The 15,340-nt window shown below is 42.2% G+C and overlaps 1 protein-coding gene across 1 annotated transcript; it reads left to right on the top strand.

Annotated features, from left to right (window-relative positions):
- The first annotated feature begins 3,589 nt into the window (after window positions 1–3,589).
- LOC110503336 (olfactory receptor 11A1-like) lies at window positions 3,590–4,519 on the top strand. Its single transcript, XM_021581702.2, has one exon. It carries the CDS (start codon window positions 3,590–3,592, stop codon window positions 4,517–4,519), a length of 930 nt encoding a protein of 309 aa, XP_021437377.2.
- Window positions 4,520–15,340: the final 10,821 nt, after the last annotated feature.

The following is a 15,340-nucleotide window of genomic DNA, read 5'->3' as shown; positions in this document are numbered from 1 at the left end:
CAAAGAAGCTCAGCCCGGTGGAGCGAAACTATGACGTGGGGAACCGGGAGTTGTTGGCTGTCGTCAAGGCCTTGAAGATGTGGAGACATTGGCTTGAGGGAACTAGACACCCTTTTCTCATCTGAACTGACCACCGCAATCCGGAGTACATCCAGGCGGCGAGGAGACTGAACCCTCACCAGGCAAGGTGGGCCATGTTTTTCACCCGTTACTCCCCGCCTCTTGCTTGGTGGCGCCGGTAGTGTGGGAGCTGGACCCGGACATTGAGCGGGCGTCACGTGCAGAGCCTGCTCCCCCTCAGTCTCCAGCTGCATTCCGTCTGCTGTCTGCGACTGGCTGATCTATTGGGCCCACAAGTCACCCTCCTCTGCTCATCCTGGGATCGGCCGGACGGTGCGCTGTCTTAGTGGGAAGAACTGGTGGCCCACTTTGGCTAAGGATGTGAGGGTTTATGTTTCCTCCTGCTCGATGTGTGCCCAGTGTAATGCTCCTAGGCACCTGACCAGAGGTAAGCTACAACCCTTACCCGTTCCACAACGGCCGTGGTCACACCTGTCGGTGGGTTTCATAACCAATCTTCTACCGTCACAGGGTAACACCACGATCCGTCGTTGTGGATCGTTTTTCTAAGTCCTGTCGTCTCCTCCCTTTGCCTGGTCTCCCTATGGCCCTACAGATTGCAGAGGCCCTCTTTACTCACCTCTTCAGGCACTACGGGGTGCCTGAGGATATAGTGTCTGATCGGGGTCTCCAGTTCATGTCGAGGGTCTGGAGGGCGTTCATGGAACGTCTGGGGTCTCGGTCAGCCTTACCTCAGGTTTTCACCCCGAGAATAACGGGCAGGTGGAGAGAGTTAACCAGGATGTGGGTAGGTTTCTGAGGTCTTATTGCCAGGACCGGCCGGGAGAGTAGGCAGCATTCGTGCCCTGGGCAGAGATGGCCCAGAACTCGCTCCACTCCTCAACTAACCTCTCTCCCTTCCAGTGTGTATTGGCGTATTAGCCGGTTCTGGCTCCTTGGCATCAGAGTCAGACCGAGTCTCCTGCGGTGGATGACTGGTTCCGGCGCACGGAAGAGACATGGGATGCCGCCGTTGTCCACCATCGGCATGCTGTGCTGCACCGTGCTGTGCCAGAAAGTTGGCACAGACCGCCACCGCAGTGAGGCCCCGGCATTCTCCCCGGGGGACCGGGTCTGGCTCTCGACCCGAAACCTGATGCTGGGTTCCGGTGGAGGACGTGTTGGATCCCTCTATGCTGCGAGAGTTCCACCGTTTCCATCCGGATCACCCTGCGCCTTGTCCTTCGGGTCGCCCCCGAGGTCGGTGTCGACGCGAGGCTGGGGGTACTGTCACGACTTCCGCCAAAGTCGGCCCCTCTCCTTGTTCGAGCGATGTTCAGTGGTCGACGTCACCGATCTTCTAGCCATCACTGATCCATTTTCCATTGGTTTTGTCTTGTCTACCATCACACCTGGTTCCAATCCCATGTTGTGTATTTAACCCTCTGTTTCCCCTCATGTCCTTGTCGGTGATTGTTTGATTGTATGTTTGTGCAAGTTATGTGTTGGTGCGCGACGGGTTTTGTACCCACTTTGATTATTTTTATAAATATATTTTTTTTGTGTGTTTTGTTAACTTTTATTAAACGACCAATTTCATTCTCCTGCGCCTGACTTCCCTGCCACCTACACGCACCCATTACACTGATAACTAAAATAACAGTGCAGATGGCAAAATTTTGCTAAGTGCAGAGATGTATTATAAGTAATGAACATGTATGGGACTTCAGAAATACTACATATTGTGGTGCAGCAAAAAAAAAAAAAATCTATATACCATGAAATCCAGAGGTTGTGAGTTCATATCCCAGGTATGAAATAATGAAATTTCAGTTCGAAGTGATCATGTCAAATGTGATCATATTTCAGCTAATGAAACATGGGACCAACACTACATGTTGCGTTTATATTTTTGTTTTGTGTACTTAGTTTAGTGTAATAATGAATGGGGGTGAGGATGGTGAAAATCAGACATGTAAAACATTTGCTAATTTGTGAAATATTGTAATTTACCTTTTATTCACTTGCTGATCTCCATTGGCTACCTGTCCCTCAAAGAAATTTGTTAAAAATGATCCTTGTTTACGAGGCTCTAAATGTCATCGGGCCAGCCTACCTGTCAGACCTACTCTCCCCTATGAACCTCCACGCACCCTAAGTTCCAGCAATGCCAAACTGCTCCATGCCCCCAGGACCTGGCTCCTAACAGCAGTTGGGATCAAGACTAAGGGTTGGAATACAGGACCCAGGTTAAGACTGGTGCTAGAATAAAATATATTCTCAATGGAGAATCTCCATTGACAGTGTGGTTTAGTTCAGGAGTAGACTCTGGGTCCAGGAAACCGTCCCTTTGTCAGAGACTTGGATTGGTTTCACGGAACTATTTATTTATTGTACATGGTGCACAATACATAGCAAACAAACTCCTGCTAAAATGTTAGAGAGTGTAGCCTGCCCAGTCCATTGGTGATGGGGTGGTAGGTAGACTAGCGGTCAAGAGCATCGGGCCAGTAACCAAAAGGTTGCTGGTTTGAATCCCTGAGCCAACTAGGTGAGAATTCTGTCGATGTTCCCTTGAGCACTTAATCCTGATAACTCTGGATAAGAGTGTCTGCTAAATGACTAAAATGTGAAAATGATGTCACATACTTCTACAGTGTAGAGTACCAGGCTACATTGTTTTAACAAAAGCCACAACCCTTGCAGAGCAAGGGAAACAACTACTTCTTGGTCTCAGAGAGGGTAACGTCTCCAATTGCACGCGAGTGTGAAACACACACTAGCTAGCCATTTCACATCGGCTAGACATGCCCTGTTTAATATACTACTCTTTATGAATTACTGTATTTCTAGACAATTTAAGTAATTTAGCAGACGCTCCTATCCAGAGTGAGCAATTAGGATTAAGTGCCTTGCTGAAGGGCACATCAACAGATTTTCACCTAACTGGTTTAGGGATTAAAACCAGTAACCTTTATGTTACTGGCCCTAAGCTCTTAACCACTTGGCTACCGGCCCCATGGAGGGCCTGTGTTACAAAATTGTATCTGTTTTTCTCTATATGGTTTCCTTGACAGAGAATATCAAATTTTCCCCAGGTATTGGGGACTATTTGCATATCACACCATGTCAGGCACTTTTTTTTCATCTCACAAATATAAGAATCAAGTGAGGAGCTGAGTTTCAGGAGTTCATCGTGGATTAAAAATGAGCTGTCTAAACAGTACATTAATTTTATCAATATATTTTGCATTTTAATGCAATAAATAATGAGTGCAGGATAGAAAGTATAATATTGTTTGATTTAGGCTATGAATTATGTTATCAGGAGAATGAAAAGCCATCTACATTGGTGAGTACAGCAATGGGAAAATGTATCACTGTAACATGAACAGGTCAATGTTATCAATTTAGGTCGTCTGGTCTTTGTGATTTCATTGTTTTAACTTATATTGAAGTTACAGTACTATAGAGGATTTGCTCCTCTTCTTCAAACATTGACAACACATCTTTACCAACTACCAGGACCATGGAAAACTCTACTCACTACGAGGTCTTTAGGCTTGCTGCATACGGTGATATCGGACAAATGAAGTATTTCTACTTTGCTGTAGTAACTGTTTTATATTTTGTCATCATTCTTGCCAATGCTTTACTTATTGGAGTTATCTGTATTGAAAGAAGCCTTCATGAACCCATGTATCTGTTTCTATGTGCTTTGTTTGTTAATCAGTTGTATGGGAGCACTGGTTTGTTTCCTGCTCTCATGTTTTACTTGCTGTCTGACACACATGATATTTCCCTTCTTTATTGTTATCTCCAGATTTATGTGTTGTACACATATGCTATAACAGAATTTAGTAATTTAGCAGTTATGTCCTATGACAGGTACATCTCTATTTGTTATCCTCTACAGTATAACAATATTATGACACCTAAAACCATTTGTGGCTTAATTCTACTGCCCCAAGTGTATTCTTTTTCCCTCAATGCCATCGTTATCTCCCTGAGTTTGCGACTGCAATTTTGTGGTAACATTCTAGACAGAGTGTATTGTGACAACTACTCAGTCGTCAAGCTTGCCTGTTCAAATACTACGCTGAATGACATATGGGGTCTTGTTGGCACTGCGCTCTCTTTTTCTTGTACTATATTTCCTACCATATACTCATATGTAAGAATTCTACAGGTATGTTTAAAGTCTTCTAAAGAGACGAAGCAGAAAGCATTTAACACCTGTACACCACATATAGCCTCTTTGCTGAACTTCTTATTTGGCTGTTTATTTTTGATTCTACAAGGCAGATATGAAACTGCACATCTTCCACCTATACTTCGCACTATTTTATTAGTTTATTTTCCAATATGTCCACCACTTTTCAATCCTATTATGTATGGCATTAGGATGGTTAATATCAGGCAGGCTTGTAAAAAGTTACTAGGCCGTTCGTTACCTTAAAACATAACCTGGTTGTAATTTTTTTGTCACTTTTAATTATGTGTTTTGTTACTTATAGTTGCTATAATTGACTGTACAAGATATGTGTCATTTTGGAATAATTTCTCTGTAGCCCAAATATTATTGTGAAGTATTGTAACAGAATGTTTTGTGTCATATTAGCTGGTCAACTGCATAACTACAGAGCAGCAAGGGGAGTGGCCCTCCCTACCTTCAAGCTGTGCTCAAATAGATGCTAAGTGGGATCCTTGGGACGACCCTACACCCCAACCCGTTATGCCTCTTCTGTTCTCTTGGCCCTGGTCTCTTGGCCCACCGCACAAAAATATTTCTGCAATATATATGTAACGTTTGCTTACGTTATTCTAGCAGTTATTCTCCATTTTTAAGCCATTTCAATATCAGAACATTATGACTCCTTCTAAAGTGAATATGTTGTTAGCCTTGGTATACTTTTTTCCCATAAATATTTTCAAATGTGTATCGCTTCAAGGCTCCCTTTGTGCAGGAACAGCAGCTTTTTTGCGATGAGTAAGCAGTTGTTAAACTCTCGTGTTTTGAAAGTGCACTGAGTAACCTGTATGGTATATGTATCATATCAAGTCTAGTAGTTTTACCTTTGGTGTTAGTTGTGCTCTCATATGTAAAGATATTGTTTGCTTGAAAGCCTTAAAGGAGTCACGAACGAAGGCTTTTAATATGTGTACTTCCCACTTGATCATATTCATCAACTTCTCTGCAAGCCATCCTTTTTTCTGTTATTTACAACAGGCACAGCACAGTTATCAAGGAGGTTAATGTATTAATATCAGTACAGTTCATTCTTTTCCCACCACTGGTACACCCTATCATATATGGTATTAGGACCAAGGAGATCAGGACATGTGTTACAAAAATTATAAGAACAAGAATCTTTCCTAACTCTCTTGATTTTCCTCATCGAACATCTGAACCTAAACTGGTACCAATTATGACTTTAGATATTACAGCAGCAGGGCAGGGTTGATGGTTTGAATCCCAGGTCTGACAGGATCATCTGCCAGAACTGAATGCTTATACATTTGTTTTGATCATCAACCTAATCTCTTCTCCTTTGTAAAAGGATAAAAGGATACAATAAGTTCTGTTTCCACAAATGGGCAAGAAAGTATTCTTCTAGACATGACGGATCTAGCAGATATTCTGAAGAAATGTGAATTACAAGTGAAAAACACAAATAATTTCCTGTAAAATGTTAAGGATGAATCCATTTTCTTGATCAAACAGTTGCATTTTTTCTTGCCAATGAAAATAATTTCAATGCATTTTTGAAAGAGCTTCATGCACAATAAGGAATTCCCCACTCAGCTTCACTTAATCTAAAGACACCTCAGTCTGTCCCAATAGAGTACCACATAATACCCATGAAACCTGGCAGTCAAATAGGGAAATGGTTCCATAGGATTTTTTGAAACAATTGGAACCATTTCTCTGTTTGACGGCTTGATTTTATGGGTATCATGACACCTCCACTGTGGGTCTCTATATGGAGTCTGTAAGATCACTGGAAGTTCCATTGAGGCCATCTCCATTTTGAAGTAGTCCATTTTCTTCTACTACTTCTATGAGTTTTTAAACATACTGGAAGGGTGCATACTGCCACCTAGAGAGTGTTGTTTGAATCAATGTTGGCGATTTACTGACACCAGCAGTTATGGAATGTTTGCTCACAAGTATAATTAATTAGCTGATCCCTCATTGTGCCCTTTATGGAATTATGTGATCCTTCCTTAAACCATATGAAGTCCCACCCAGTTACTACTCTAGTGACTTTTGGCCACCCAAGTCCTATATCTATCTCTACGCTTGCAAACTTTTTAGACTGGGCGCTGAGCTAAAGGAATGACCCACCTGGTATTTGCCCTAATTACTGGGCCGGTCTGATAAAGCTTAATTCTTAAAAATACAGTTCCAGTCAAAAGTTTGGACACACCTATTCATTCCAGGGTTTTTCTTTATTTGTACTATTTTCTACATTGTAGAATAATTGTGAAGACATCAAAACTATGAAATAATACATATGGAATCATGTAGTATCCCAAAAAAGTGTTAAACAAATCAGAATATGTTTTATATTTGAGATTCTTCTAAGTAGCCACCCTTTTCTTTGAAAACAGCTTTGCACACACTTGGCATTCTCTCAACCAGATTCATGAGGTAGTCACCTGGAATGTATCTCAATTAACAGGTGTGCCTTGTTAAAAGTTAATTTGTGAAATGTCTTTCCTTCTTAATGCGTTTGAACCAATCAGTTGTGACAAGCTAGGGGTGGTATACAGAAGATTACCCTATTTGATTAAAGACCAAGTCCATATTATGGCAAGAACAGCTCAAATAAGTGGAGAAACGACAGTCCATCATTAGTTTAAGATATGAAGGTCAGTCAATCCGAAACATTTCAAGAACTTTGAAAGTTTATTCAAGTGCTGTGGAAAAAACTATCAAGCGCTATAATGAAACTGGCTCTCATGAGGACCGCCACTGGAAAGGAAGACCAAGAGTTACCGCTACTGCAGAAGATAAGTTCATTAGATTTACCAGCCTCAGAAATTGCAGCCCAAATAAATGCTTCACAGCGTTCAAGTAACAGACACATTTCAACATCAACTGTTCAGAGGAGACTGCGAGAATCAGGCCTTCATTGTTGAGTTGCTGCAAAGAAACCACAACTAAAGGACACCAATAAGAAGAAGAGATGCCGGAGAAGAATGGCAGGGGAGAGGATGGCTGACATTTTAAGTGCTCCTAACCAACTGTGATATTTTGTTTGTTTTTTCTTGCGTTGTTTTGAACTTTTTTTAAAACTTATTTTGTATATACCGTTCCTGCTATTGGCTCTAATGACCGAAAATAACATCTGGACATCAGAACAATGATTACTCACCACGAGTTGGAAGAAACTTTTTCCTTTAACGAGTCCCACGTGAAGGATATACTGCTTTCCCGGGAACAGGCCCAAATCCCCGTCATTTGCTTTCTGAGAAAAAGGGGGCGGCGGTCGGGTAGCCTTTTGAGAATTTGTAGGCGAGCGAATAAACCCCTACTATCATTCATCCTATTGGACAACGTGCAATCATTGAAAAATATCATTGGTGCCCTATGAGCAAGATTAAACTAACAACAGGACATTAAAAGCTGTAATATCTTATGTTTCACCGAGTCGTGGCTGAACGACGACATGAAGAACATACAACTGGTGGGTTTTACACTGTATCGGCAGGATAGAACAGCAGCCTCTAGTAAGACAAGGGGTGGCGGTCTATGTACAGTGCCTTGTGAAAGTATTCGTTCCCCTTGAACTTTGCGACCTTTTGCCACATTTCAGGCTTCAAACATAAAGATATAAAACTGTATTTTTTTGTGAAGAATCAACAACAAGTGGGACACAATCATGAAGTGAAACGACATTTATTGGATATTTCAAACTTTTTTAACAAATCAAAAACTGAAAAATTGGGCGTGCAAAATTATTCAGCCCCTTTACTTTCAGTGCAGCAAACTCTCTCCAGAAGTTCAGTGAGGATCTCTGAATGATCCAATGTTGACCTAAATGACTAATGATGATAAATACAATCCACCTGTGTGTAATCAAGTCTCCGTATAAATGCACCTGCACTGTGATAGTCTCAGAGGTCCGTCAAAAGCGCAGAGAGCATCATGAAGAACAAGGAACACACCAGGCAGGTCCGAGATACTGTTGTGAAGAAGTTTAAAGCCGGATTTGGACACAAAAAGATTTCCCAAGCTTTAAACATCCCAAGGAGCACTGTGCAAGCGATAATATTGAAATGGAAGGAGTATCAGACCACTGCAAATCTACCAAGACCTGGCCGTCCCTCTAAACTTTCAGCTCATACAAGGAGAAGACTGATCAGAGATGCAGCCAAGAGGCCCATGATCACTCTGGATGAACTGCAGAGATCTACAGCTGAGGTGGGAGACTCTGTCCATAGGACAACAATCAGTCGTATATTGCACAAATCTGGCCTTTATGGAAGAGTGGCAAGAAGAAAGCCATTTCTTAAAGATATCCATAAAAAGTGTTGTTTAAAGTTTGCCACAAGCCACCTGGGAGACACACCAAACATGTGGAAGAAGGTGCTCTGGTCAGATTAAACCAAAATTGAACTTTTTGGCAACAATGCAAAACGTTATGTTTGGCGTAAAAGCAACACAGCTGAACACACCATCCCCACTGTCAAACATGGTGGTGGCAGCATCATGGTTTGGGCCTGCTTTTCTTCAGCAGGGACAGGGAAGATGGTTAAAATTGATGGGAAGATGGATGGATCCAAATACAGGACCATTCTGGAAGAAAACCTGATGGAGTCTGCAAAAGACCTGAGACTGGGACGGAGATTTGTCTTCCAACAAGACAATGATCCAAAACATAAAGCAAAATCTACAATGGAATGGTTCAAAAATAAACATATCCAGGTGTTAGAATGGCCAAGTCAAAGTCCAGACCTGAATCCAATCGAGAATCTGTGGAAAGAACTGAAAACTGCTGTTCACAAATGCTCTCCATCCAACCTCACTGAGCTCGAGCTGTTTTGCAAGGAGGAATGGGAAAAAAATTCAGTCTCTCGATGTGCAAAACTGATAGAGACATACCCCAAGCGACTTACAGCTGTAATCGCAGCAAAAGGTGGCGCTACAAAGTATTAACTTAAGGGGGCTGAATAATTTTGCACGCCCAATTTTTCAGTTTTTGATTTGTTAAAAAAGTTAGAAATATCCAATAAATGTCGTTCCACTTCATGATTGTGTCCCACTTGTTGTTGATTCTTCACAAAAAAATACAGTTTTATATCTTTATGTTTGAAGCCTGAAATGTGGCAAAAGGTCGCAAAGTTCAAGGGGGCCGAATACTTTCGCAAGGCACTGTATATTTGTAAACAACAGCTGGTGCACAATATCTAAGGAAGTATCAAGGTTTTGTTTGCCTGAGGTAGAACATCTCATGATAAGCTGTAGACCAGACTATCTACCTAGAGAGTTTTCATTTCTATTTTTCGTAGCTGTCTACATACAGCCACAAACCGATGCTGCCACTTCTAGTGGCTGGGGACTTTAACTTCTTGATGCACCCATCCCGTTAGCAGGATCATTTTCGTCAACATCCGCTGAATTGCAGAGCGCCAAAAACTAAAAATATTTAATTTTCATAAAATCACAAGTGCAATATAGCAAAACACAGTTACGCAGTTTAGCTTGTTAATCCACCTGGCGTGTCAGATTTCAAAAAAGCTTTTCGGCGAAAGCATACCAAGTGTTTATGTAAGGACATCTCTCTCAGCAGACAAAACATTACAAACAGCTAGCAGCCAAGTAGATTGGTCACGAAAGTCAGAAAAGCAATAACATGAATCACTTACCTTTGATGATCTTCGGATGTTTTTGTTCAGAAATCCACACGCTCGAGTGGTCACGACGGGGCAGACGAAAATTCCAAATAGTATCTGTAAAGTTCGTAGAAACATGTCAAATGTTTTTTATAATCAATCCTTAGGTTGTTTTTACAATACATAATCGATAATATTTCACCCGGACTGTAGCTTCTTCAATAGGAGAGAGAGAGAAAATGTCTGCTCCAAGCTGTTGCGCATTCAAAACGCTGCTGGCACCCAGCCATCCAATGACGCGATGTGATCTTTCTCGCTCATTTTTCAAAATAAAAGCCTGAAACTATGTCTAAAGACTGTTCACAACATGTGGAACCCAAAGGAAAATGAATCTGGTTGGTTGATATCTCTTTAAATGGAGCAAAGGCAGGCAATGGAACAGAGAGCTTTCAGGAAAAACAGCACTTCCGGGTTGGATTTTCCGCAGGTTTTCGCCTGCAATATCAGTTCTGTTATACTCACAGACAATATTTTGACAGTTTTGGAAACTTTAGAGTGTTTTATTTGCTAATCTAACAATTATATACATATTCTAGATTCTGGGCCTGAGAAATAGGCAGTTTCATTTGGGTATGTTTTTTATCCAAACATCAAAATACTGCCCCCTACACTCAGCAGGTTAATGCAGGGAAACTTAAATCTGTTTTACCAAATCTCTACCAGCATGTTAAGTGTGCAAACACAGGGAAAAAAACCTCTAGACCACATTTACTCCACACAGAGACATGTATAAAGCTCTCCCTCACCCTCCATTTGACAAATCTGACCATAATTATATCCTCCTGATTCCTGCTTACAAGCAAAAATAAAAGCAGGAAGCACCAGTGACTCGGTCAATAAAAAAAAAAATCAGATGAAACAGATGCTAAGCTACAGGACAATTTTGCTAGCAGAGACTATATGTTCCGGGATTCTTCCGATGGCATTGAGGAGTACACCACATCAGTCACTGGCTTCGTCAATAAATGCATCGATGACGTTGTCCCCACAGTGTTTGTACGTACATACCCCAACCAGAAGCCATGGATTACAGGCAACATCCGCACTGAGCTAAAGGGTAGAGCGGCAGCTTTCAAGGAGCGGGACTCTAACCCAGAAGCTTATAAGAAATCCCGCTATGCCCTCCGACGAACCATCAAACAGGCAAAGCGCCAATGCAAGATCGAATCGTACTATGCTGACTCTGACTTTCGTCGGATGTGGCAGGGCTTGCAAACTATTAGACTACAAAGGGTAGCACAGCCGAGAACTACCCAGTGACACGAGCCTTGAAAATAAAAGAGAGCCGCACACTCTAGGAGCTCAGATGCAAAAGTGTAATTACCAAATATTAAAATGTCATACAAATAACAGCATACAAACAACAAATGGATAGCATACGATCATAGATTAATTTGACTACACAAGCTTACAAACAATTACAATGGCAAAGTCACAATAATCACAAGAATGGCTTCAGATCAAAGTCTACGTTGAGACCGAAGGGCGCAAGGGTCTTTAAGTTAAAGATCCAGGCAGCCTCTCGTTTTAACAATAAATTATCAAGGTCACCCCTCTCCTAGGGAGGGTGACATGTTCGATGCCAATATAACGCAGAGACAAAATCGAGTGGCCTGCCTCCAAGAAGTGGGCCGCAACTGGATAAGTAAAGTTTTTACACCTAATGGTGCTACGATGCTCTGAGATACGTACTTTTAATTCGCGCTTTGTTTTACCTACATCATTTTTACCACAAGGACAAGTTATAAGATAAATAACTGCCTTAGTGGAGCACGTAATAACACCTTTGATTGGGATCGATTTCCCTGTTTGTGGGTGTTTGTGGGTGACAGATCTACATTTATAAGTGCCATTGCATTGAGCACAGCCATTACATATGTAATTCCCATCCAGTAGGGGCGCAAATAGACGTTGTTCAGGAATATCTTGGGGTGCTAAATCAGAGTGTACCAATTGGTCTCTGAGATTTCTGCCCCCCGAGAATACGACCAAGGGAAGGTCCGAAAACACATTACCGAGACTATCATCGGATTTTAGGATGTGCCAATGTTTGTGAACAATTCCCTTAATTTGTTCAGAGCACTTTGAATAGCGGGTAGTTAGAACACAAGAATGCGTCTTTTTGCGAGACTGACCTTGAAAAAGGTCATGTCTCGTTTTGTTTTGAATTTTCTCAATGGCAATATTAATCTGATCATTCTTGTAGCCCCTCTCCTTGAACTTTCTTTGCGTCTCAGCCATATTTCTGTGGAAATCTGATTGTTTTTTGCAAATTCTTTTGATTCGACAGAATTGGCTGTAGGGCAAACAATTTTTCAAGGGAAGTGGGTGACAACTATCAGCCCTCAACAAACTGTCACGATCAGTAGGCTTCTTGTAAAGATCAGTGTATAGAACATTATCTTCACACAAGATCAGAAGATCAAGAAAACTGATTTGACATGTGTCAGATTGCATAGTAAATCTCAAATGATCCGAACAGGAGTTAAGAAAAGCATGGAATGCCTGGAGCTGTTTTGCATCACCCCTCCATAGAACAAAAATATCATCAATATACTGTTTCCAAATAATGTGAGGCAAGAAAACATTTTTGAGAGGATTGAAAATAGACTGTAATCCACATACAAATTAGCATAGTTAGGATCCATGGGGGATCCCATAAGCAGTACCTTTCGTCTGAATAAAGAAATCATATAGAAACATGAAATAGTTATGCGTGAGTAATATTTCAGCCACTGTTCATTAGGGTCACGTTGCAGAAACAAATGTTCCATAGCTTCAATACCGCCCTCGTGTGGAATATTTGTGTATAACGACTCAACATCAAAAGTAACTAACAAGGTATTCTCAGGGAGAGGATCAAGAGATTCAATGATAGAGATCATACTGCTGGTGTCCTTTACAAAGGAGGGGAGCTGTTCTGCGAGTGGTCTAATAAAAAAGTCAACAAAAGTATATAGAGGGGCCGTTACTGCATCAATGCCCGCTACAATAGGGCGCCCTGGAGGTTGTGTAACATTCTTGTGTAATTTTGGCAAAGTTATAGAAAGTGGCAATTTTAGGGTGTTGAATAGCCAAAAATTCATGTTCTTTTTTGGTTAATCTGACCAGAACTTAAATACCCATCTAGGACAGTAAAGATAGTATTCTGAAATTGGGAAGTGTGGTCACTTCTGAGTTTCTTGTATAAGCAGCTGTCTATGACACTCATGCACATAAACTGTCCTATCCATGAGTACAACCGACCCACCCTTATCAGCAGGACAAATAAGGACTGACGTATCGAATTGTAAATCAAGCAAAGCTTGTTTTTCATCCTTAGGTAAATTATGGAAAGATTTGGACCCCTGTTTATTCTTAAGGAGATGTCCAACATAATTTTCCACAAGTCTGCAATATGTCTCGATAGAGTGATTGCGATTGGCTGGATGTATAAAATAACTCATGCTTCTAAAAGGAGTCGGAGTATGTGCAGGAGAGCAACCTACTGGTTCAATAGAAGTGTCAGAATTAGGGGAGCTAAAGTATTCCCTTAAACTGATATTTCAAAAAAACTTAAACATGTCTACCTTAACATCAAAAACATTGCACTGGGTTGTAGGCACAAAAGATAACCCTTTATTAAGCAAAGAGACATGGGCAGGGCTCAATATCTTGCTTGATAAATTAAAGACACTCAGTCCTGTGAGTTCAGGGACTGTGTGAACGGTCTCCTCTGCCTCTGATAGACGTTTCTTCTTACCCCGTCGGGTGCGGCATCTTGTCGATGCGTGTGCCTGCGGCCACTTCCGCCTTTCCTTCTGTCCAGTCTCTCGTTGAATAAAAAACTACCACTGGAAGCCGATGAGGCGCTGGTTGTGGAGCGTTGATCAGACAAGGGTGGATCGAAGTAAGCGTCATCCCTCCTGCTGTCACGGAGAGGGGGAGCAGGACCTTTTTTGTCAGGGTTTCTCCAGAAGTAGACTTTACCATCGGCGTTGTCTTTTTTGTCTTGGTTGAATTTCTTGATTTTAAGTTCCTTTATTTCTGTAGACAACTTGTCCTGGAGCGCTGTGACACAGGCCTACCAGACCAGCTAAATTACTTCTATGCTCGCTTTGAGGCAAGTAGCACTGAAACATAAATGAGAGCATCCGCTCTTCTGGACGACTGTGTGATCATGCTCTACACAGCAGATGTGAGTAAGACCTTTAAACAGGTCCACATTCACAGGGCAGTAGGGCCAGATGAATTACCAGGACGTGTACTCTGAGCATGCGCTGACCAACTGGCAAGTGTCTACACTAACATTTTCAACCTCCCTGTCTGAGTCTGTAATACCAACATGTCTCAAGCAGACCACCATAGTCCCTGTGCAAAAGAACACTAAGCTAACCTGCCTAAATGACTACGGACCTGTAGTACTCATGTCTGTAGCCAGGAAATGCTTTGAAAGGCTGGTCATGCCTCACAACAACACCATTATCCCAGAAACCCTAGACCCACTCCTATTTTTATACCACCCTAGCAGATACACAGATGATATAATCTCTATTGCACTCCACACTGCCCTTTCACATCTGGACAAAAACAACACCTATGTAAGAATGCTGTTCATTGACTACAGCTCAACGTTCAACACCATAGTGCCCTCAAAGCTCATCACTAAGCTAAGGACTATGGGACTAAACACTTCCCTCTGCAACTGGATCTTCCTGACGGACCGCCCCCAGGTGTTAAGGGTAGGTAACAACACATCCGCCACTCTGATCCTCAACACGGGGAACCCTCAGGGGTGCTTGCTCAGTCACTTCCTGTACTCCCTGTTCACTCATGACTGCACAGTCAGGAATGACTCCAACACCGTCATCAAGTCTGCAAATGACGGTAGTAGGCCTGATCACCGACAACGATGAAGCAGCCTATAGGTAGGAGGTCAGAGACCTTGCCGTGTGGTGCCAGGACAACAACCTCTCCCTCAACGTGATCAAGACAAAGGAGATTATGATTGTGGACTACAAGAAAAGGAGGACCGAACATGCCCCCATTCTCATCGACAGGGATGTAGTGGAGAAGGTTGAGAGCTTCAAGTACCTTGGTGTCCACATCACCAATAAGTAACATGGTCCTAGCACACCAAGACACCCGTGACGAGGGCACGACAAAACCTATTCCCCCTCAGGAGACTGAAAAGATTTGGCATGTGTCCTCAGATCCTCAAAAGGATCTACAACTGCACCATTGAGAGCATCCTGACTGGTTACATCACTGCCTGTTATGGCAAGTGCTTGGCCTCCGACCGCAAAGCACTACAAAGGGTAGCTTCCTGCCATCGAGGACCTCTATACCAGGCGGTGTCAGAGGAAGGCCTAAAAATTGTCAAAGACTCCAGCCACCC

Source organism: Oncorhynchus mykiss, chromosome 24 (assembly GCF_013265735.2).
Source record: "Oncorhynchus mykiss isolate Arlee chromosome 24, USDA_OmykA_1.1, whole genome shotgun sequence".
NCBI lineage: Eukaryota > Metazoa > Chordata > Actinopteri > Salmoniformes > Salmonidae > Oncorhynchus > Oncorhynchus mykiss.
Note: the sequence above shows the minus strand (reverse complement) of the source record. Positions and strands in the feature narration are given on the sequence as shown.